General features: G+C 44.4%; 1 protein-coding gene across 5 annotated transcripts in view; it reads right to left on the bottom strand.

Annotated features, from left to right (window-relative positions):
* Window positions 1–25,384, bottom strand: part of Tmem131l (transmembrane 131 like) — a 134,286-nt gene that overhangs the window by 41,950 nt on the left and 66,952 nt on the right. For 4 of the 5 annotated variants that reach the window (XM_032898174.1, XM_032898178.1, XM_032898175.1 and 1 more), the window contains exons 1-4: window positions 3,200–3,476; window positions 2,832–2,985; window positions 614–672; window positions 220–328 (exon numbers count right to left, since the gene is read on the bottom strand). In XM_032898174.1, the coding sequence (XP_032754065.1) occupies window positions 220–328; window positions 614–672; window positions 2,832–2,946 (283 nt within the window). In that variant the 5' untranslated portion in view covers window positions 2,947–2,985; window positions 3,200–3,476. Of the gene's footprint in view, window positions 1–219; window positions 329–613; window positions 673–2,831; window positions 2,986–3,199; window positions 3,477–17,199; window positions 17,311–18,028; window positions 18,146–19,002; window positions 19,127–25,258; window positions 25,328–25,384 lie in introns of those variants that run through there. The other variant, XM_032898179.1, reaches the window with a different exon arrangement.

Below are 25,384 nucleotides of genomic sequence, written 5' to 3'. Positions count from 1 at the left end.
GAACTACATGTTGCTACCAAGCAAAGCTTCAAACTCAAAGTCCTATAGGCACAGCGAAATAGAGTGCAGCTTTGGAGTGCACCAGTGTTTGGTTTACAGGAACAAAGCAACTCAACTCAGTGAGACTGCCGTCAGCCCCGCCTGGAGCAGGTGCCACACTGAATGAGACTGTCAACTAAAGCAGCAGGGCACAGGAGCGCCCCAGCTCTTACTGAGTACCTTTGCAAGTAAATGAGGCAACTTTCGTGAAGTTTGTTGTGGAAGTAGACAGCAGCACTGGTTCAAACTGCAGAGACAGGAGATTTTTCTGTGAGAAATGATGTATATCCTGCAACAACAAGCAAGAAATCTAATTATTCCTCTCAACCAGGAGAACACCAGAAGACAGCATTGAGTAAAATTCCCAGCAACTGCTCAGCAGATGTGTCTACAACAGCCGAAAGGGATGCTGACGGCCTTCACACAAACAAGGTGCTCAATCAAGGGACAGTGGGTTTGAATGACAGCAAAAGGAAATACACACAAAGGCCTCTGCTCCTAGGAATCCCCAAGGACCAGCAGCAGAATACACATTTGTAATTTCAAATTACTTTTGGTACAACCCAGCAATTACCTGTATCCAAATAAGGCTGCTTCCTGAATGCAACACATACATATTTACTGCAGATTCGTCTGTCCAAAAGAAACAGAGCAATGAGGTTTTTACAAAGCCATAGAATCTCCACAATTATACACAGTATACATTCCTACAAAGATGAAAACATTTCTATGACACGGAAATTGAATGGAAGGTGTTGTGGTTTGGCCAGGAGTTATCTGTATTTTGATGCTAATTCCACTGCCCCAAGGACAGCTGCCTAGTCATGTACTCAGGACTCAGGTGACTTCACCAGAACCTTCTCCCCACTGAATTTGTAAAATACAGGTGAGGGCAGGTGCAGGATAGAAGGAGGTCTGTCATTGGACAAGAAGGAAAGATGGGTGGGAGAAAAGTTTGAAGGAGGAGGAGACTGGAATGGAAAGAGGAGAGATAGAAGGAACGTGTTGTCACGGTGGAGAGAAAATGGAAGCTGACGTTAAGATTCCACTCTGTGTATTTACACGTTGTTATTGATGTTCTTAAGGGATGGATGTGTACTGGGCTTTGTATGTTTAGGTGGGCAATTATATCTTATCAATTGGGTCAAAGGTTATTTGTTGTGTGTTCTTTTATGTGACGGTTTGAGTGTAGGAAAGTGCGGCGGCTGAAGACACTGGGCTGCCTCGGAGTTGGGACATGTGTTTCTGGCATGGAAACCTGCCTTGGGAACTAAGGTAGAGAGATGGCTGCCAGGCTTGGAGAGAGGCCTTCAGCAGTGTGCTATGGGATGGAGCAGAGCGGGTGAGAGGCTTTGCTGACTGAGACTAAGATCCAGCAGATGTCTTGGGGCACTGCAGTGTAGACCTAGTGGGGATAAAAGACAGCATTTTTATTTTTTGCATTTTTATTTTTTGCATTTTTACAACAGGAAGATACATTTTCTTTGGCACCTTCTGGGATGCATGCATGGATGAGTTCAGTGCTGGTAATCAGAGACAGAGCTTTATGTACTTGGGATGGGTCTAAGTCACAGGAAGATGTGCGTGCATGCGTGCAATTGTGTGTATCTGGCCTGAACACGTAGGTTTTCACGTGCTGAAGAACATGCAAAACAGAAATTATCATACTGTGCTCTCTTTGAAGAACAGTAACCAGCTAGACAGTTTTAAGCAAAGCTATGCTCTCCAGTCATCTGGAGAGCTTTGTGTTTCCTTACTTAAAGCAGCACACTTGGGAGGAATGAAACTCTGGAATCCTTGGAGGGAGGCAGCTCCCCTTTATCCATCATCCAAATGTGTTCCCCAGGGAACAGGGGTCTTTTAGCCTGGGTACCCGGCTGGCCATTAAAAAACCAACAAACTATAAACCAGAGGGCAGGGGACTTCTGGCCATTGCTACAACATCTAATTCTAAAGGCTGGAAGGTAAATGATGTTTGTTGAACAATAAAACTGTAGAGTGCAGTGATGCAGGTGGGAAGCCATAGGTTCAGGCCCCAGCATGAGACTGGGAGCCGGGAAGGAAGGAGAGTGCACTGCACACCTGACACTGCTGACTGCCACTACGTAACTATGCTTTCCTGCATCACTGTGTGCTTCTTCCTTTGAATGAGTAATAAACATCCACTCACACAGCGGTTAAAACTGCTATGCAACAGCAAATCCCATATTCTGCATCTCAGACATCAGACAGTATGTACCTCCTGCAAGCGTTCTTCAAAACCTGGACTGCCAAAATAGGCTATTTCTATTAAGTAGCATACACGCTTCCAAAGAACTCTCCTCCAGGTTGTCAAACATCCAGAAACAACCAGCTCTCAGCTACTAAGAATATGAAACAGCATGATCTGGTCAACTGAGCTCCTGCAGCTCTAACCCTAGAGAGCAAGACTCGGGACTTCAAGCCCTTCATGAACATTTATCTTAGGCAGTCATGTCTATTTCATTTGCTCTCTATCTGCAAAATGCCAAGAAAAACTATTCCCACGGAGACTCAAAAAGCTTGATGTGATTACTTAACCTCCCTGAAGTGACTGGCACAGACAGAGTGGCTGCAGACTGAGAAGCGGTGCCTGCTGCAATCTACCCCAGGCAGAGGCTGTCTTTAGTCTTTGAAAGAACCGAATACTGACTCCGGGAAACCCAGCCATGCTGCAGGAAGGTTTGAAGCTTCAATGTTTTGGAGATAAGCCAGGACCCGGTGGACACGCGACTGAGCTCGTCCCACACAGAAACTGTAAGCCCCCAGCTCACCTGAGGTCTCAGATTCATCAGTGGCTACGTAAACAATAGAGAGATGATCTAACAGGGCTTGAGTGTTCTCTTCAGGTTGCTTGGAGGAGTTTTCCACTGCTACAATGATGTTCATCTCCAAGTGTAATGTGTCATCAGATCCCAGATAGCAACTCTGAAATGAGAGGCATGGGGAAAGAAGAAAAACTCAAAAACTAAAAAACAAACAAAAAAAATCATCTGAACTCTATGACTGCATATTTTTGAAGAAAAACAAACAAACAACCAGTTAAGGCAAGAGCTTGATTAGGGTGAGAATATACTGTGGTTTTGATCTTGATTTTTAAGAGGTAGGAAAGAAAACAGAGATCTGCTAGTTACTGTTATACCTTTAATTGCTGACACACTTTATTATGTAAACTGCATTCCAGTTGCACCCGAAGGAGGCTGGTATTAGTGGTTTCTGCCTAAAAGAAAGAAGGAAAAGAACTTGGGTGGAGGCTACAAGCATAACAGCAAGTCATTTACTCCACGAATTCCAAGCACCTGCTAAGTGCTGCGTGCTATGCTGTCCTGGAAATACATTCTGCTGTCAGTAAGCTTATATTCTAAAGGAAGCCATAAATGAAATTCCTAGTAAGGCAGGAAGCAAGCATGTATGTCCCATGTGTACTGCCTTGCGTGTGTTTAGTATTTGGTTAAAATACTTTTATTTTAAAGTAGGGTTACCCACTAATAACCAACTTACACTGTTTTTGCTTATTTTAAAGATCTATGCTCGTGTGTGTGTGTGTGTGTGTGTGTGTGTGTTGGTGTCTGAGGAGGCCAGAAGAGGGCAATACATTCTTTGGAGCTGGAGTTACAGGCCATTGTGGGCTTCCCTACGTAAGCACTGGGAACTAAAATGGATTCTCTGTAAGAGCAACAAGTTCTTAATCATCAAGCCATCTCTCCAGTCCTATGCTTGTTTGATTTTGAAACTAGGTCTCACAGTAGAGCCCTGATTGTCCATAGAGGTAAGATCTTCCTGCCTCATCGGCGTAAATGCTAAGATTACAAGTATGCACTATTATACCCAGTCCACTTCCTGGATCGTTTGTTTGCTTGTTTTGCTTTTAAATGTGTGCCTTCTTTCAATTCAATGGCCACTAGAGGCCATCTCCCTGGACGCTGACAGAAACTTCAAAAACGGATGTCCAAATGTCAACTGCCTGCCATTTTTAACACAAGAAAGAGCTATGGATGGAAGACAGAAGTATAAGGAAAGAATGCACCACTGTCAGGTTCAAAGATCTCAGCCATCTTTGATATAACTTCAAGAAAAGGAAGAGAACAGCCTAATCAAGCAGAGACAGCTGCCCAGGTTGAAGTGAGGCTGTAGACAAAGGAGGAGGCAGCGAAGTCAGCATAGCATGCAAATATCAGGAACACGACCTATGACATATTCTCTTGCACAAGGTCTCTGTCATAGTCATTATGAAAGAACCCTTTTCAGCCTAGGAGTCAGAGTCTGAGCATTGGGAAAGCTCAGCAAAGAGGAGCTTAATTATGTGTGAGCACCTAATTCTAGGCAGAGCCACTGTTAAGTAGAATCGCTCCCCTAAAGTTTGCTTTGCTACCATAAGCCTTGCAGAATCATATCACCTAAGAATACATTTTAGGGATCAAGGTGTAACTCAATGGTGAAGCAAAAGATTTTTGATATTTGGGCCCTGGATCCATTGATTCATCCCTCAATACCAACAATAATTACTTTGGTTCTCATTCACACCAATTTGAAGTATAGAAAAAAAAAATAACTAAGCATATTACCTATTTAAGTACAGTATAAAACATTTAAGATACTTGAGCATATAAGTGAAATCAAACAGGCTTAAAAAAATCACTGCTGGTAAACAATACTTTACACAGTCTAAGCAGAACGATGCTACCAGGGTCCTGGGCAGCCTGGTGGCTACATCTGCCCCAGTGATCTTCAAGGGCCACTGTGATCTGGCTGGCAAAGGGGTGTCTTCTTTCTCCCTCCATGTGTGCCCCTCCTGAAGCTGCACGTGCTACACAGAGTAGCGCTGCATAGACGCGGACCATTTCTCATTCAGGATACAGACCACAGAGAGAAGAATCACTCTTCAGTCAAGGGTACATGGGTATCCATGCTCCCAAAAGAACCTCCAAACAACCTCTCAGAGTAAAAATATGAACAAATCCCTCCACAAGACACAAACCAAAACAACCTGCCTCTCAGTTTCCCTGCTTCTGTCTCCTGACCATCGGTCATGGCTGATCTGGGTGCTGTGTTTCTTACACTTTCCTCCCCCTCCCAAGGGAGCTCTCCAGCAAGCTGGGCACCTTGCTGCACATGGAGGTTCTAAACTCACTCATCTTAGCACCACTATTTACCAGCCCTGGCACTGTTCACACCACTGTTCAAGTTAAAACCTGAGAAATCCACTTCACCTCACTATCTGAGCCTCCACTGTAGTAAGTCACACTGGCCTCCTCTATTCCCTAAAACCATGCAAATGTCTTCACTCCTAACACAATGGCGGTCTAGGATCGCAAACTATGTCCCCAGCCTAACTCCAGTCTTCTGCCTGTTTCTGTGAATGAGGCTTTCCTGGAACACAGATGGGTACTTTACTTCTGCACTGTGACCGTGTATGCTCTGCTGCACCAAATCAATGCTGAATGCCGGCCTCACAGAGTACAGAGCCTAAATAGCTACACTAGCCACAGTAATCCAGAGAGAAAGTTGTGGTACTTGCTTCCCAGTACCCTTTCCACTCCACTCTCCACAAAGGGCAAGTTCCCAAGCCAGGCAATCCCCAGGGAAGAGAACTGAAAGTTCAAGGCCAGCCTGGGCTACATTGTTAGACTGTGTCTCACAAACAAGCAAAATAGTTTGTTGTTTTAAGTTGAGTTTTTATGTACCCAAAACCCACATGTAGTGAGTTGCTTCAACCTTCAAGGGTTTCGCTAAGTGTCAGGTCCTTTCTTGAAGTCAGAGCCTATTTTTACCCCCATGTCCACACTGGTCTAGTTGGCATCAGAAGAGTTCTGAATGATAATTTAAACATAATTAAGAACACAGTGACCTCTTCTGATTTACAAGCTGATATTCTGTTATCCTTGGTAAATTTTTGTATAAATGATTTTTATAATCTGCCAAACTAAGCAAGATTTGTGTATTCAATCAAGTATAACATAAAGAAACCACTATAGAGTCAGTGTTTTTTATTTTAGGGGCTTAAAAAGGAAATGTTTAATTTTGGAATATTCTCACATACACCTTTTGAGGGTGGGACTTGTGTTTAAACACAAGATTCATGTATGCCTTACACACTTCATACATGTAGGCTGGACATAATCTCACACAGTATTTTTAAAGTAATTCCGCCAGTAAAAACATTAGTGTACACTAAATGATCACTTCTGTGGGGTCCTGTTGGGGCTCAATTTTTCAGTCTTTAGAATACTATTGATTTCATATGCTATGATTTAGGAAGGCTGTAATTTCCTTATGATAGACTGTATTTCAGAACCCCACAAGGGGGAGCTGGAGTATGCCCACACTGCCTGTGACCTGTGTGGATTTGTCAAAAGAAAATTGAAAAGTTGACAGCTCTTTCCCAAAAGAACAAAATTCTTGCAATCTTAACTTTAACAGAGAAACTATTACCAAAATACAAACCATTTGGGACAACAATGAAAATAATGCAAATATTGAAGGAACCTACAAAAGCAAGCAAAACAGGGGCAGTTCCCTCCTAACCAGAGTGCCCCGCAGTTGAGGAAACCAAGCAGATGATTCCCTATGTCTGAAACTTGCTGTTTTCAGTTAGAGCATAGCATATATTAAGTCTTTACTTACAGAAAACATGGTACTATTTTTCCCTCCTAGACACGGAGGAAATACAGCTTAGAGGGGTCAATGACTTATCAAAGATCCTGGGGCCAGCTAGTGAGAGAAGTTATTTTTGCAAACCAGAACTTTGTTCACCAGAATAGATTGAGCTTATTCTTTCTAGGTACATAGAAGACCAGCACTCTGCCAGCACAGACATAAGATTTTAAAAGCCGTTTCAATATAGCACTCAAGAAAGAAGAAATACTTTAAACCACTTTTGTACAGAACCTGGTGGTTTGTGGTAAAGGAGAGTAGGGAACTGAGATCTGAAAAGTCATCTCCTCCCACTTGCTAAGACGTTTAGGAACAATGTGTGAAGTCCTGAGACTGTGCAATAAGATAGGAAGCAAAGTGGTAAAGCCCTAAGTCATTTGGATGACTTCTACAGACAGCAGCCAGCCACCAGATGACAGTCAGTACACAGAATCCCCAGAAGAATCCCCAGAGCCCGAGCTCAATCACCCAGACCACACGGACAAAGGAAGCTCTTGAAACTAGGTTTCCAAATGAAAGTTGTTCTGGAAAGTCCCAATTTTACAACCTATTTTTCTCAGACGCTTTTTACAGCTTCAGATGCTAAATCTTCTATGTCACCATGCCTATCAGCAGGGTCCCAATTCTGTACAGGCCATGGGACATTCCAGTTGGCAGCCCAAACACATTGAGGCTGTTACAACTGAGTCTGCACAGCCACGGCCTTGAATACCATGAGAGCTATCCGGGGCCTGCCCTGTGCGCACAACTCTCAGACGCTAAGACCGTCATTCAGTATTTGGTGACAGCTCCGTTCAATTATCATGAAGTGCAGCATGGCTGCTTCTCCCTGACATTGAACAGTAATTCCATGTCAATCCACACCAGTAGCTTCTACTCTCCCATGGAAGAAAAACGAAAGCCAACCGAACACCCAAACAAACAAAACCCTTACTTATATTGCCAGAGACACTCATGCAACATGTGCATAAAGAGCTGCCTGGAACTAGTTTTTGTTTTGTTTTGGTCTAAAGAAAGAGGGTTAATCCGTATCATTTCAAAACCAAAGCCTGGCCTCCCCTGCATTACTATAAGTCCCTACCTCCATCCTTAGGAGTTGTTACTGGATTCACTCTGGGCAGAGGGGGACACCTGTGCAAACTACTGGGTATGAGGAGGGAAGGAGGTGGCTTACTTCTATGTATTCACTCTAAATTAACCACACTTCCTTAGCTTAATTCCATAACAATAATTTAGATATTTGTGGGAAGTGGCTTTCCCACACTGAGGCTGTGAAGAGGGAACTCCTTTTCCTTACTCCTTCAGTTTCTAAGGGAAATAGACTTCAATTCTTTTCATCTAATGTAACGATTCGTTCAAAACCCAAAGGTCGGGGGATGGTGACCATGTGCCGGTACTGGCCCTGCCCCAGCATGCTTGCCGGACAGGCCATCTGGAGTGAGGTAACCTGTCGGTAATGAGGTAGGTCAACCCAAAGGCAAGTGGCCTATGTCACGCAAACGATTTGGCCTTGCCATGGGAAGGGGTTTCTGGCTCCACTGGCTGTTTCTCAGTCTTTGCTTCCTGGCCAGCACAAGGCTAACAGCTCGGTTTTGTCCTTCCGGGCAGGCTCACCAGGATACACTGCCTTGCCTTGACACAGGCTCAACATGTTGGGAACCAAGTGTTCATAGGCTGGAAACAACTCAAAGTCAGCCTTTCCTCTTCTTTTCAGTTTGTTTAAAAGTTGGGGGAAGGCATGTGTGAGAGCCAGAGGTAGACAGTAGGTGACCTGTCCTGTCACCCTGGCGTACTCCTTTGGGACAGTCACACACTGTGCTGAAGCTAGGCTGGCTGCCAGCAAATGACCTGCCTGTCTCCCCCTTGGTACAGCAGAGGGTTAGAAGCATTTGTGATGCAGGGGATTTGACCTCAGTTCCTCGGGCTTATGCAGCAAGCACACTTCCCTGCTATTTAAAAGGAATTGATAGCCTTGCTCATAATGGGTGTGGTCAAAGGCAAAAACACTGGAGGCAAAGCACTTCCCCTGCAATGTAAAAAGTTTGCCCAAATCTACCCAGAAGGACCGGAGCACAGGCTGACGGCTCCCCCATCTGGGCTCTTGCACTCCTCAGGAATCTGCTGAGGGCAGCTCTCGGGCTGCAAGCGGGCAGTACAGAAGTGAAACCTTCCTTAGGTCTGAATGCTTCAGGGTCAACAGTGAGAGGTGATGGAAGCCCAGTGCATCCCACATCTCAGCCTGGGGACTCTGCAGAGTCTGGACACCATTCAGTTGAGCATCATGAACAAGACAAGAAATAAACAGACCCACAAAGTGGTGGAGCAGAAAGCAAACCTAGGGAGCAAGCTGCTGTGCCTACAGAACACTGCCAAGCTCTAAAGGAGGGGCCAGTGTCTTGGGTGCCAGCTCCTTGATAGGTGGCTACTCTCAACCCCACAGTACCTATGAGCCCCTGGACCAACAGTCATACCTGCCCACCAAGCAGTTTGGGCTTGAAACAACCAGCTGAAGCCAAGGTGCTGTCTCTGTCCTCCTACTGCCTTAGACACATGCAGGACACTGGGAACAATTATGCTTAGAATGGGTGCCCAGAGTGGGGGAGGAGGTGGTCTTCCAACTTCAGTGCATGTAAAGTTTATGCTCTGATATCCCTGAGGATCTTGTAAGAACTTAAGACTTAAGAGTGGCTCAAGAGACCCTTAGAACTGAAACATTTGTCAGCACAGGGACCCTGGGAAGGCTGTGCACAGTATAGTGAGAGAGAGTCCTGGATGTAGCCACCAAAGGTTCCCCCTTGTACACAGGCCAAGACAAAGAGAATAAGGAAGGACTTCCAACTCTTTGTCTGTGAACTCGTGGACCAAGATAAGTTGATATGAGTCTATAGCCTTCAACTTCCATGCCTTGCCAGAAGACTGACTCTGAATTTGAAAGTTCCTTAAGTTTCACAACGGAAGGTGTATATTCAGAACCTGTTTTTGAAGTCATGAGAAATGGATTTTAGCTGTGTGTTAGGAACTGATTCTAAGCTCTTTACATGACTTTATCTATTCAATAGCATCCTCTTCTACCAGGAAGGGGTATTACCACTTCATGGACAGAATAAGGCACAGGAAGGTTAGTTGAATGTGAGGCCACCCAGAACCATGATCATTATGCAGGTCAGGTTTGGGGTTCTCCTTACCCGCTAGCACCACACATCCCTGGATAGGGGAAGCCATCCTTCAGAGGAGTACCTTAATGCTACAGTGTGACTCCATTACAGAGAAACTCCTGAGCTGTCCTGGAAATCACAGCTGAGGACTTGGGATGAGGGACAGAAAGGAATGGGGGCTCAGGTTTGGCAGTGTCACCTTCAGCACACCTAATGCATTTTTAATACAAAAGGCATAGGGAAGGGGCTGCTCGGAGCCTAGAGGGCAAGCCGAGGAGAGTGGAAGCACAGGGCTGCTCTCTTCCTCCGCTCCCTAAGTCTGTCAACTGGTCTAGGACTATGAATCCAGAGTAGTGTTACAAGAATTCCCTTCCCCAGCTCTCCCGTCGTCTCAGCCCAGCTGCCTTCCCATAAGGCACAAGAGCTCCTAGTTGTGAGTAACAGATTAGAATCCTGTCCTGTATCTTTTCCCTTCTCTGTGCCAGGGTGAGGGAGTGTCTGCCACTGGCCCAGGTGTCCAACCTGGGGACAGAGAGATAGTAACTCATCAGAGAGATATTAAAGGGGAACATGCCTCTGTCATATAAATATGCTATGATGTCCTTTTATTTCTCTCATTTTTAATTCTTTGTTCGACTTTCCTTTGTTTTTGTTTAATTTTGTTTGAGACAAGGGGTTCACTATGTAGCCCAGGTTGGCCTCAAACTCTTAACCTCAGGCTCTGTAGGGCTGAAATGATCTGTACCCTTTCACCTCGGCTGTTTTTGAGGTAGGGTCCGGCCAGAACTCAAGACTTCCTCTCTCTGGGCGCTAGGATAAAGGCATCCTCCAACATGCCTGGCCCAACCATGCTTAGCTGTCTAACTCCTGGTTCTTTACCTGCAGCAGGTTCAGAACTAGTCAGAAAACAGTGCCAACAAGGCAGCTTTGTGTCTCCTAACAAGCCTTTCTAGAGTATTCTAACACAATGACTATTTGAAAGAAGTTTAAAAAACCCTCTAGGCCATAATTTCATAAACAGCTTATAATTTCTTAGGATTATTTAATCCCCTATTAATGAATTCAATTACTGTTATTTCATATAATACAACAGACCATGTTGTTTATTAGTTAGGGCATAAAGCTTGATTCGGCTTATAATCTAGTAGAGGAAACCATCCCTTGTCTAAATGGTGTATCTCAGAAAACTGCTCATTCCACTCAACTGATCATGTAGGACGACCAGTAGATCGCCAGTGTGGTGACCCTTGACCTTCCCTACTATGTACAACAGTCAGAAGATCAGGGCTACTATGGAGCCCTTAAACATTTCCTATTTTCTATGTTAGCCCTCCATAACCTAGATAATTTTTTGCAGCACTTTTTTTTATTAAGTAAACCTGCACTCTCCATCTCTCCACTGTCTATGAGTGAGAGTCTCTCTAAAGTCTCCTCCCCACTCTGATTTTACCACTCAGTCTTCCCTCTGTCATACTGAACTGACAGCACCATCTAACAGCAAACTTGGACCCTCTCATGAGGCTCCAGCGCCTGTCCCTGGCACCAACAGCAAAAGCTGTGCCAACTCTCAAAGGCTAATAAGTCCTGGGCGGGGGTGAGGGATCTTAGACATCACACCTGAGAAAGTCTCTTCACACACACAGGACAGCAACATGATCACTGTTGGAGAGCCATCCCTCCTCCATACAAACTAGAAAACTACAGAAGACAACAGGTACTAATAATGGTGACCTTTGCCAAGTATGGCTGTGCTTTGCAATATCTTTTTACTATGATGTTATTAATTGCATTTATCAGTGGTGTTCAGTGCAATATTTACACACATACACACACACACAGACACACACACACACACACACACAAAGCCACTCTCCCTCAGTCATACCCTCTACTTTTCACTCCTCTAGTTTGTTTCCCTTGTTTTGTTAAAAATCATACATTTTGTAATCACAGAGTATCTTGAAAACATATTCTTTTTAGAAGTTAGTGTGTCACTGCACAAGTGTGTACACACAGTACAGCTGTGTGCCACGGACTCCCTTTAAAATTTTAACTTCTCTAGGTTTAGACAATTATTATTTTACAGTGGCTCCCAAACTTTAAGTTCTTTTTAGCCTTTCATACACCTGGTGGATACCGGGATGACACACATTTCGAAAATAGCTTTGAAATGTAAATCAATAAAACATTCTCTACATGTGAGCAGCCTAGATCCAGGAAGGTATTGGAGAAAATGTTTTTGAAAAACGTGTTTTATGGGGTTCAACCCTTAGACAAAGAGCCATGGGCAATTAGTACCGCTGAAGGAGGGAGACCGGTCTTCCCCAGGGATGAGCCCCCTAACTGGTTACCCAATGACAGCGGGGCAGCTCTGAAAACAGACACACAGGCGACACTAAACAGGCTCAGCAGGTTGTATGTGTACAGCTATGTGCATATTTGCATATATATAACCATAAATAAGAGAAAAGGCCGCCATAAATTTGGAAAAGGGATCATGAAAGGGGCTGAAAGAAAGGGAAAGGTAATAACGTAACCATATTTTAATCATTATGAATTACAATGAACTGTACTGGTTCGCTCTCCATTTTTGTCCACATGACACAAGCCAGCAAGTGTCATCTGGGAAAAGGAAATGTCAAAGGAGGAAATGCCTCCATCAGACTGCCTCCAGGCAAGTCTGTCAGCATGTGTTTGGTTAACAGCTGATGTGGGAGGGCTCAGCTCACTGGAGCAGTGGTACTTCTGGGCTGGAGGTCCTGGAGGAAATAAACCAGGAAGTGGCACCTCTCCATGGCCTTTGAACCAATCAGTTCCTGCCTAGGTTCCTTCAGTGGACTCAGGATAAAAGCAAAGAAACCAAAAAACTTTCTCCCCAAGTTGCTTTTAACTGTGGTGTACGGTGTTTATCACCTCAACAGAAACCAAACATAAACTTAGTGTGAGCTAACATAGTATTTACATGCTCTACCACCACAGAGCTACACCACGGGCTTACATGCTTGTCAAACATTTCCACATGGACCTCCAAAGCACAGTCTGGAAAGAGCTGTAATATACTGCTAAGCTGACAGTTCAACTGGTCAAATCCTTTTTCCACTGAGCATTAAACTGTGTCTATTTTGTTGCCATAATAAAATGCTGCAAAAAAGATTTATTGGCATTTTTCTTTCCTGTATCATGAATATTACAGAAGAAAAATCATTATGACATTTACTACTACATTTGGGAAAAAAACAAAAGCAACCCAGTTGTCATTTGCAATCCTAGCTCTAATCTTGACCTCCAACCAAGTAATTTGAACTCTGAGTCCTTTCAACAATTTCTAAAATAAGAATAGTGCCACCTGCCATGGCGGTAAGTCTGCTGAAGGTCAGTCTCGGTGGTGAAAAGGTGAAGCTCCTCCAAGTGGAGGGAGGGACAGATAGGTGCTATTTGTGGATCTCAGCTCAAATTCCCATTGACTCACCTATCTATTTAAAACTCTGCGCCTTCAATGTACTACACAGGGAGTTGACATAGACATTCTAGAAATGGTGGCAACTGGGCCCTGTCTAGGTGAGCCCCATGGAAGAGCAGGGGACAAAATTACCACGGGGTTTGGACCCAGTGCCATAGAGAGCAGCACAGGGCAGACTGGGAACCAGGGAAACTTTGAGGAGAGCTTACATTTGAACTGGGTCTTGGAATATGGAACCAGCACACTTTGCCCAGGATAAACCCCACGAAGAGGGGCTGGTAGAAGGGATGGTGTGTTCTGGGAAGGATGATTAGCTCAAAAGAAAGAGTCAGGAGCGCCAAGGAAGGAGAGGCCACTGGTCTCTAAATAGGGACAGCCTTGTGCTGTAACAAAGCTAAGGAGCTTGCACTTCCCTATACACAACATCACGTTACCATAGAGACACACCCCACCCTAAATTTCTATGAATCTCTATCACATTAGTCTAATTTACATATAAAATAATTTTATTCCTCTTCTTAACTTCACCCTTTCTCCTTAAAAATGAAGTTACCCCCCTTCCAGTGGAAACAAAAATTTTTTAAAAATTGATGATGCATTTCTTTCTGTTTAAACATCTCACTCTCTACCTGTGCATGACACATATTCTAGCCTGATACCAAGAAAAACCCACAGTTCTGCCTTGAGCAAGACCTAGAACCCTGTGGAGGAATTTGATGTCCTACGCACAACCCTCCACCCAGGTGAGCAACATTAGCAGAAGTAAAACTCCCAGGACAGTGTTGAGAATAAAGACTTTCCTTCTGTAAGGAGAGCCGGCAACCGCAGCCCTGCAAACACAAGGCGCACAGGTGCACACAGGCAAACAGCTGACGTGCAGAAATAGTACAGTAGGGATATGCTTTAGGAATTCCATAATTACTTTTTAGGTTTAAATTTTGTAGGATTTTACTTTTAGGTACACAATAAGCCCCGGAAAACATTTTAAGACTTTTTTTCCTAACCATGGAATGAAATAAAGAGACTGTGAAACATGTGCCTTGCAGAACACACCTTCAGATGTCTGCACAGGACGTCAGTGTTGTTTTTTTGACAAAGGACCAGCTCTGTCAACAAACTTCAAAGTGTACTCAGCAAAAAGAAAAGGGGCACTGCACTTTGTTCACAGCCCATGTATTAACTGGAACACTCAACAACTATCTATTGACTGATGGACAGACTGACTGACTTTGGAGAGAGCTACATCCAACAGGGCCTGACTTAAATAAAGCCACAAATCCCTGTACAGACAAAAGCAAAGAAGAAACCCACAGCCCAGAGAGGAGAACTGATGACAAGGGACATGAGGACCACTCAGTATGGGAGCGCTGCCTTTCATGAGGATCACATGGTGTGGGAGCACTGCCTTTCATGAGGATCACATGGTGTGGGAGCACTGCCCTTCAGCAGGTGGGATGCGCATCTGAGAGCATCATGTAAAAGAATGAGCATGGAAGTCCTCCTCACACCACTCACAACACTGAAGTCAAATTGGGCAGGAACAAAGATAAACTGTAAAAGCCTTAAAGCATAAGAGTAAATTTTCATAATCTTGGAGAACCTTTAAATGAGATGCTAAAATTATAACTAACCAAGGGGGAAAATGGATAAACTGGATTTCATCAAAGTCTGTATCTTTTGTCCTTCAAAGGATACTATCAAAAGAAGAGAGTCTACCACCTCACAAACAGCTTGCTTCAGCCTGAAGCAAGGATGGGTACCAAGATCAGACTGTAATGGCAGTCCCCAACTCTGTGACCAAACACACTAAACTGTCTTTCATGGGTAGACTGTTTCAGTGCCACTTACACATTAGTAAGACTTACTAAGCTACAATGCACGAAAGAAAAAATGGCAGACAGGGAAGCACAGGTTCAAATCCCCATTTCCAAATGTGCAAGGCCAGAAACATTTTAGGTCTGGGCTCTTTTGCAGTTTTGGGATATTTTTCTATACACAATGAGATGTATCAGGGAAGGAATCTAGGTTTAAATATGAAATTTGTGCTTCATATACACATTATATAACACAGTTCATATACAGAATTTTGGGGGTATGTCTGTGTTCTGTGTAAATAAGTATGTGAGGTTGTCTGTGAGATTTCCCACTGGGAATATCATGAACACACTCAAACAGTGTGGGATATTTTCATGTTTTGTATTTCCTATTTTTAGATAAGGGATGTTCAACCTGTAGCAAAATCAAGAAAAAGTCAAGTCACTATCAGCCAGGCCAGCCTAGGGCAGGGAGCAGAAACCCGCCCATTGAGGACAGCCACAGAGCCTACTGACAACTCAAATCTCAGCCATGGCTACCTGGTGAGGTGAAGGGAGCCTCCTGGAAATCTCAATCAATCTCAATCAGAACCCAATCATGAAGCATGGAGCAAAGCTCCAAGTGATTGCATTATGGTGTGCGTGTGTGTGTGTGTGTGTGTGTGTGTGTGTGTGTGTGTGTGTGTGTGTATGCTCGAGAACATGTCTATGTGCAGATGTGCACACCATGTACACAGGGTGGATGCCAGAGGATGATGCCAGATATCCTGCATCCCCGAGACAGGGATCTCTCTCAGAGAACCTGAAAGCTAGGTGGTGGACAGCAAGTCCCAATGACCTCCTGTTACCATGGTTACAAGCACAGAGATCTGCCCGGCTCTCTATGTGGGTACTGAGGTTTTGAAATCAGGCCCTCATGCTTGCATAGCAAGCCCTCTTATCCACTCATGACACGTGTGCTCTAAAGGGAAGGAAAATAGTTCCACTACATTCAACAAAGATCCCAAGTCAGGCTGGGACGGCCAGTCAGGTATCTCAGAAAAAATCTCTGAACCTAAAGAGGGAGAAGTAAGGGCAAACTAGAGAAGAGAGGAGGAGAGGCTGGGGAACATGCAGGTGCAAAGGACAGTGGTGGAAGGAAAATGGCACCCAGGAGCAATCAGAGGAGGCTAGCATAATACGGTGAGAGGGGAAGTAGTGTGCAATGTGACCGAAGAGCCAGCAGCCAGACTGGGGTCTGCACCTCAGGCACAGTGCATGCCTTTCACACACAAGGCCCCGGATTCACTCCTCACCGTGCAAGACCACACGGGGTAAGGACTGTACTGAGGACGAAGTGCGTCTTAACACCCGAAAGAATGCACCTACAGGTCTTAAGCAGGTGATGTTGGGCTCGAGGTGGGACAAAAAGAGCTACGTACCAAAGTAGTGAGCAGTTCTGTAAGCTGATAATGAAATGTCCATGAAAAGAATTTTAATTGTATAGAATTACTAAACATAAAAGAATGTCCCTTCAGCAGGGTGTGTCCCAGAACTCAGGAGGCAGAGGCAGGCAAATCTCTGCATTTGAAGCCAGGCTGGTCTACACAGCAAGTTCTAGGCCAGTCAGGAATACATGGTAAGCAGCTCATGGTCTGTCTGCGACCTCAGCCTCATCATGGAGTTATACTCAAGGAAATGGATGTGCAAAAAGAAAAGCAGAATCATGAGCACACAGCCCGAGAGCTAAAATAAAGAGACAAACCCACTTCACTGGGCAGCAGTGGAGTCAGCGACAACTGTGGAATAGCAAGCAGCACTGGCTGTTCTGAAGTGTGGAGGGCTGGCTACATCTCAGCGGAAAGCACTTGCCTAGTATAAAAGAGGCCCTGGATTCAGGACTGTGCACACGCGCACACAAAAGGAAGGAAGGAAGAACGCATGGGTTTCATCGATGCTTTAAATACATCTATTATTTCCATATTTCAACACTTTTCAAAGTAGCGTAAAACCCGAATGGACCATGCAGATCAGGCTGTGCATACTCTACAAGTTAGTTCAAAGTGGCTGCTTTAATGACCTGCGTCTGTGAAAGCTGAATGCTTTGGACCTGCGGGAGCAGAAGGTATGCGTTCGGCAGCTGCTCCGCAGACCCTTCTGTAGAGACTCTGCGAGTGCCCACTCCAGATACCTGCAGGAAAGCAAGAGAAGCACGCGTCCGTCAGTGTCAGCATGCCGGGTCCTGTTGACCAACACATCCGTCTCCATTACAAAATCCCCTAACTGTCCCTCATAGTGCCAAACTCTTTTCTTCTGATGTGCAACCAATGTGTTTAATGTAATCTGATGAGAATTAAGCACAAAAACCAATTCTGATGCTTGAATGTGCTGGCACCACATCTTCAGGATGCCCCAGGCACCACACTTGGGTTAAGACCCCTGTTCTGTGACTACCAGGAAAATGATACTTCACGTGCCCTTCCCAGTATCTTGATTTCAGTAGTGATGTGAATGGGGGGCAGCCCAGGAATGATGGCCACACTCAGCAGTGTCTCCTGACCATAAGCTCTCCTGCGAGAGGAGGCAGGCAAAAATATAGGAGGAGCCCGTGGAGTACACCTCTCACCTGTCTGAGAGGGAGGAGCCCTGCTGAGTTTAATTCTAGAAAACTGGATGGTACATCGTTTTTGCTTCATTCTAACACACTTCAAAGACCCAGGGCTATCAGGCTGCAGGGAAGGTGAAGACCCACTACGGTGTGGCCCACCAAGCAGAAGCATGGAGGTAATAGACTTGGGATCGCTGTAGAACATGAAAGGTAGGGACTCTTGGAGGATCTCTCCGAGAGTCCTTAAAACAGTCATCCTTGACTCAACAGCCAAATTACATGGCAAAATGAAGTTACTTACATGATAAGAAAAGACTCCATGAGAGGATGTATTAATAAATAACGAGCTTTCGAAGCTTCCTTCTTCGGTAGGTAAGAAAATAATTCTGAAGGATGTTTTCCCCATTGCTGGAATCACCTGAAAGGACAGCAGCTGGTTAGCCGTCTGGATGAGTATTCAGACGTCCTTTCCTTGTGACTACTTCTGCGGACAGCTCCTTGCTCCTTTATCAGCATCCCGAAGCCTGAGCCTCTGCAAGCTGACCATTGCTGTCACTCCAAGAGCAGCTGCCAACTCACGGCAAATAACTGCCCAGTTAGTTCCCTCCCTCCAGAATGGAGTCGGGTGCCTCCCTTTCTGCTCTCCTCCTCGCCCACGTGCTCCCCTGTCTGACTCTCACAGTCCTGCCTCTGTGAGTACAGAGGGTGGGGTACAGATGGGCAGATTTACTATTAAATATGTTGACACAATATTAAAAGCCAGGGACAGCATTTATCTGCATAAACCAAGCCAACCGCAGACCAAATGTAGGCTTCTCTGTTAACATTTCTTTCTTCTCAGTAGTTGGTAAAAGGTGCAGCATCGAGCAACATGGCACTCAAAAGAATTAAATAATTAAGGAAGTTCAAAGTGACTGAAAAACTAAAAGACTGCAGTTCTGCTGCCATGTGGTTTAACTACAGAAGAAGCCCCATTCACAAGGAGCCCTGGGGTCTGAGGGAGCACAGCTCTAAACTCAAGGGCAGGATTTAGAAGCTTCAGTATCCACGCCAACCTTAAGATCTTTCTCTACCCATGATAAAGCCATTCTACTTTTTAATACACATACATTGTAACAGTTTCTTTAAACATGTCTCCCCATTAAGTATCCAGAGCTACCAAAATTATGGAAAAAAAATGGATGTGAAAATACACATAGAGCAACAAAAAGCTACCAAATGGAACCATGGGCCGGAAAGCGGGATCTGAGCAGAAAGTCACTCATCACCACTCACCCTGCAATGGACAGGTGGCACATGAAAATGTCTAGCAGCTGTAAACACTGAGTTCACCACAACCTCGCTATCCCTGCTGGGGTTGTACGCATAGAGAAGCTTCGCTGCAGGATGTCCCAGGAACCTGGATGGGGAAGTGGAAAGACAAGGTACTTGTGATTATCAGCATCTCTCATACATGCACTTACACACCATCATTTGTGCTACGGACTGAACGCAGGGCCATGCACACCTCTGAGCTGCATCTCTAGCCTATACATATTTTTAACCCCAGAGAGCTATAATGTTCATTATAAAATTAAAAGAAGAACAGGGTGACAGCTCATCCTCAGGGCCAAAAGCTGTGTCTGGTTGCAAATGATCACCACTGGGTGTGTTGACAGTTGGCATTCCCTCCCAGAAGGAGGGGCTGGGGTATATAGGCTGTGGAGATCTGAAAGGAGGAGGCACAGTTTGCAGAGCTAAAGACTTCTCAGTGCAGCTGCCTTGAGGTTACCCAGGCTCTTTTCAGTAACCTCTCATCCACAGTAATTAACCCCAATGAACGCAAAGTCCCACTTTGGTGAAATCAAACATTGGTTTGTCACTGGGACCTTAGTAGGACTGGTATTAGTTGCTACATAGCTCCCCTCTGCAGCGAAAATGTTCTCAGAACACAACAATTACCAAATCTTGTTGGAAATAAAACATTTAATACATAATAGATTTAAAAGTAAACAAAAGCCCTTTATTTTTATAAGATACTAGACAACTTATACTAGCACCCCCTTTGCTTCTGTGTTGTAAGAATTCAGCGTATCTGCATTATTAAATGCTTTCACTTTTTTTGTTTATTAAACCAAGCATACTCTGGCATGCACTAACAAATCTAGGGTTTCCTATTCAAATCAAGATACGTTTAGGTAAGAAATTGTATTCACCATTTAAAGCTTCGTGGAGCCGACCAAGGAAATATCACAAGCAAGGCCCACCCTCCTACCCTGAAGAAATGTATGCAGGAAAGATTGTCAGTGAAATTAAATGGGGGCAGACGTGGCCAAGGAGTGCTGAGGGGAAATTTTCCCTTTATCACATGACCTATCTAGTGAGTAAGGGAAGATTCCCTTTGTCATCTAGACATCCCATCTAGATAGGGATGGCAGCTACAGGCAAAACAACGAAATGAAGAAACCAAACCCTGGTGTTGGGAGCCTTGGAACAAGCTGGCCATTGGTCAGCAAGGAAATCCCCATCCCTTCCTCAATGGCCTATTTTAATTTACTCTCAAAATCAGGGCAAGCACACTTTCATACTGTACTTTTTGGTAAATACATTTTTGTGATAGTTTAAGAGAGAGAAAGGGAAGGACAGGGGATTTTCACGGAGCTCAGTACTGTGGGAGAGCAAGCTTTAGGCCAGAGGGAAAACCTGTCTCAAAAGCAAAACAAAAACCTGTACAGGCAAAAGGCGTTACACAATGTTTGAAAACCTCTCGCCAATCTCCCAGTAATGATCTACGGCGAGGCCACCACACTGAAGATTTGGCTGGCAGTCTAGCAAGAGGACTGTGGAGCACAGGGAGAGGCCTCCAGCCCACCCATCTGCAATGGTCACTTCCTTCCGGCTCCTACCATCCCACACTGACTTCACCTGCCTTATCAGGCTGCAGTAGAGCCTGCAAGAACCGCTCTGCTGTCATTCTTCCTCATACCAGAATCTAGGATTCTGGTTAGCACGGCCCCAAATAAACCTACATTCTGATTTAAGCAAAATCCTCATGTATTATGCTCGTATTTCTTAGAATTTTGTTCCATTGTGCTGTTTATTCTAGCAGGATGGTGAGATTGAGAACAGAACTGCCTACACAGTGGCAAGTCCAGGGCCAGCCTAGGTTACTCTGTCTCACACAGGGAAAAGCTCACTTGACTAAGAATGATAAATGTGTTGTTTCTCCCATACAGAACACCGTGAAACTGCCACTCAATGTATGAGATTCTGTCCCACCTCTCATGGTGACTTTTCTAAGCACTTATCTTAATGAAAGATTTTAATATATCTGATATGTATTTTAAATCATAAATATTCTAGAATGTCCACTTATAAATAAAACACATCTGTGTGATTAAAACCTTGGTCCTTGGGCTGGAGAGATGGCTCAATGGTTGAGAGTGCTGACTGTTCTTCCAGAGGTCCTGAGTTCAATTTCCCAGCACCCACAGGGTGGCTCACAACCATCTGTAATAAGGTTCCATGCCCTCTTTTGGTGTGTCTGAAGACAGCTACAGTACACTCATATACATTAAATAAATAAATCTTTAAAAAAAAAGTAAAACCTTGGTTCTTTTGTGTCTAAAATTCACTTGTTTCATTATGTGTATGGGTATGCATCTGAGTGAGTGTATGCCACACTTATATGTATTAGGGGAGGACACACACAGTTCAGAGCAGGGTGTCAGATCTCATCTCTTAGAGCGGGAGTCAGGTGGTAGTGAGATGCCCCCATGTGTGCTGGAACTGAACTTGAGTCCCCTGGAAAAGCAGCAAACATTCTTAAATGCTAAACTACCACTACAAACCTAACTAATTAAATAACTTAAAATAATTAAATATTCCAATTAAAATGAAATCATTTACTGCCAGACATGGTGGTGCACGCCTTTGATCCTAGCACTTGAGAGGCAGTGGTCAGGCGGATCCCTAAATTTGAGGCCAGTGTGGTCTACAGAGTGAGTTCCAGGACAGCCAGGGTTGCCCAGAGAAGCCCTGTCTTGAAAAACAAAAACAAAAACAACCAACACCAATGACAACAACCCATACTATAAACATAAGGGTCACCTAATAAACCCAGCCAGAGAACTGGGCTCATGTCTACCTTTCTTGCCATAAATGAATACACACTTCAGTAGCCTTAAGTGAAAGGTACCAACCAATCAACCGAGCTATTTAAACTTGTCCCCTAATACTTTATATACTGTGGTAGTTTGGATATGCTTGGCCCAGGGAGTGGCTCAATTAGGAAGTGTAGCCTTGTTGGAATAGGTGTGTCACTGTGGGCATGGGCTTTATTATCCTCGTCCTAACTGCCTGGAAGCCAGTGGTCTTCTCCTATTTGCCTTCAGAACAAGAGGTAGAATTCTCAGCTCCTCCTGCACCATGCCTGCCTGGATGCTGCCATGTTCCTGCCTTGATGATGATGGACTGAACCTCTAAACCAGTAAGCCAACCCCAATTAAATGTTGTCCTTCTAAGAGTTGCCTTGGTCATGGTGTCTGTTCACAGCAGTAAAACCCTAACTAAGACACATGCTATTCACAAGTGCTCTGGTTTCCAAGAACACGGAGCAATGCACTAAGGAGAGATAGCAGCACCCTCCACAGCAGGGTGTCTGCAGCCACCAGAATCCCAGCAGACACAGAAGCCGCCTTGCCACTGGCTATTTTTATTCTACTTTTCAATATTCTATTTTTACATGTGTTAAAAGGGTATGAATTTCCTTCAGTAGTGACAACTGGAAGATAATCTATTAATTTAATATGACAAAAGAATGATGAAAATTTATGAATGATTAGCACTTCCAGCCTTGGAACCAACAGAACTTTAACCCTTGGGAGCTCTCAGGAGAAGAAGGAAGACGAAACTGAAGCTAGGAGAAAGCCTGCTGTCGGCCTGAGGCTAACACCACCACAGTGAGGGCAAACGCTGGCCAGGCAAGGAAGGAAGCAGGAGCAGGATGGCTGCTGTCTGTTCTGTTCCAGGAGCCAGGGCAGGTGGGGGAACATCAGTGGTGCCTTAAACGTGCCTTAAATGAAATTCTAGCACGGTGAGTGAGTGACAGCTTCCCCCACTCCCCACCCTGTGAAGTGACCCTGGGCAAACTGGTGCTGCTTCTCAGCAACAGGTGCATAAACCTCTGTGTCCTGTACTCAAGCACAAAGACATGTAGAGAGGGGCTATACATGCGCAGATGATGGCTAAGTCATCCTTGCAGAGCTCATCAGAAACTCAGTGAAGGCTCGGCTACAGCACATCTGCAATCCCAGCATTACAGAGGCAGAGCTAAGAGATTTGCCACAGCCTGAGGCCAGCCAGGGCCACTCAGTGAGACCCTGTCTCAAAGAAAACAAAATGACAAAGCGACCCAACTCAAATGACATAAAACACCTTAACATACTGAAAAACTACAAAGTATTACATAATGGAATTGTCTGAAGGCATTTGAAGTCTAAAAATCAGTAACCCTTTCAAACCAAAGCCATTGCTGTAACCAATACGTTTTTAGATAACAGAACTGGTAATTAATGCATATGTAGCACGTGTGCATGCACACACTCACTGATTGTGGAGTTGTTGAATATCCTTTAGTTTTCTGCATATGAGTGTTTGCCTGTATGTATGTGGGCGCTGCCTGCTTGGCTGGTGCCTGGCCAGGAGAGAGACTGATTCCCTGCAGCTAGCAGTGTAGACAGTTGTCATCTGAGTGCTGCCCTCGTCCTGTGAATAAGTGGCAAGTGCTCCTGACCCCTGAGCCCTCGTTCTAGCTCCTAAACTATGGGATTTTATGTTCTGGAAGAGGAAATGACAGCCAGGATACTATGTACTGGATTGTTCGTCCTACTCTCGCTATATTCACCATGATCCATTTCATTATAACTACCAATCTAAGACAGTCTCTAAAATAGAGACTGCAGGGGTGTGTGCAGGTACACATTCACACACACACACACACACACACACACACACACACACACACACACACTTTTCTTAAGAGAAAAAGCTTTGTGCAAGCTATTCTCTCAGATTTGAAGTCAGTGAGATTATAAATCATATAACTTAACTTTTTTTTTTTTTTTTCCCGGAGCTGAGGACCAAACCCAGGGCCTTGAGCTAAATCCCCAACTCTTAACTTTTAACAAATTTCTTAATCTATTTTTTTTTTAAAGCAATTCAATACAAAATGCTCTGAGCATGGCAGTAGAAGCCGTTAGTCCCAGCACCCAGGAGACAGAGAGCTCTGTGACTCTGCCAGCTAGGACTACAGTGCAAGACCTTGCTAGTGATTAGATAGTTCAGTAGTTATTCAGACACCTAGGAACTTGTGAAGTTAGCCAACTACCTTAACGATTTTATCTCTTCTTCCCTTTAGAAAAACGACCTTTAAAAAGCTCAGCATGACAGTTCATTTCCTTCCCTGTCCTTCTAACCTTCAGAAATATAGACAATGACAATGTCAGAAAAGGACAAGAACAGCAGCTGAATGCTCAGAGCACAGCAGACCCCACTGGCTCTCGAGTTCCCTCATCCCCAGGTCACTGCACCCAGCTTCACTTGAACAACCCTGTGAGCCCAAGCAGAGCTCTGAAGAGTCTGACTGAAGATGTGCCTTTCAGTGCTTGCTATTAGTCTTTAAATTTTAACTGTATCCCAGACAAGAGCCCGAAGCTGCCTCCTCTCCCGCCCACTCCTCTTCCTCGTGCGATCCCAAAGCCTGCGTTTCCTCCTCCCATGGTTCTCAGCACTGTGATGCTCCTTGAGTGTGTCTATCTTCTCTACCTAAAGGTCCACAACTAGCCCAGGCACCATCAATAGCCTACAACTTCCAGCCTGAAGGTACAGCAGACAAGGCAAACAGCTGCATCTGGCCTAAAAGAATTCAGAAACCATCAGGATTCAATTTTTCTACTATAAAATAATCAAACTTGTTCCAAAAAACCCAAAGACTTAGCACTGACTTCATACTGAAGTCTAGCTGTTATCAAATAATACAAGGCATATCATGAAATAACTGGGTGGGGGCCAATGGTACAACTCACTAGTGAAGCATACGCCTGGCATGGACGAGGTCCCAACTTCAAACCACAACAATGCAAAACAAACAACAAAAACTGAAGGGGATTAAAACAACATTTAGACTCTTCCTTTCATGAAAATATTCCTCTAACAAGCCTGGATTGATATCCTTTCACATTATTATATGCTTAAAACATAACGCCATGTATATAGCACTGTGTAAAAGATATACTGAGGACAGGGACTGGGAAGAGGGCTCCATGGTTTTCAGGTTATGCTGCTCTTGCAGAGGACACAACTGCCAATAACTCCAGCAGAGGACCCAGGGGATCTAATGCCCTCTTCTGGCCTCTGTCAGCATCCGCAGTCATGTGCACATGACTACAACTCCTAACACATGTATGTATAATTAAAAGTAGAAACTTTAAAAAGACATGCTGAAGAGAAATACAAACACAATGGATTTAGTTATAATAAAAAATATACTTACTGTATTCCAAAATCTAGAACTGACGGCTGAAAATGTAAGCCTTTCCCAATAAACAGTTTATCTGAGAAGCTAAAAGAAAAAAGAAAAAAAAAGGACATTAATTGCTTAGTTTTTAATTTGGACTTT

The sequence above is a fragment of the Rattus rattus genome, chromosome 3 (assembly GCF_011064425.1).
Source record: "Rattus rattus isolate New Zealand chromosome 3, Rrattus_CSIRO_v1, whole genome shotgun sequence".
In the NCBI taxonomy this organism is placed as follows: Eukaryota; Metazoa; Chordata; class Mammalia; order Rodentia; family Muridae; genus Rattus; species Rattus rattus.
The sequence above is the reverse complement of the archived record's forward strand: the minus strand, read 5'-3'. Positions and strand labels throughout refer to the sequence as shown.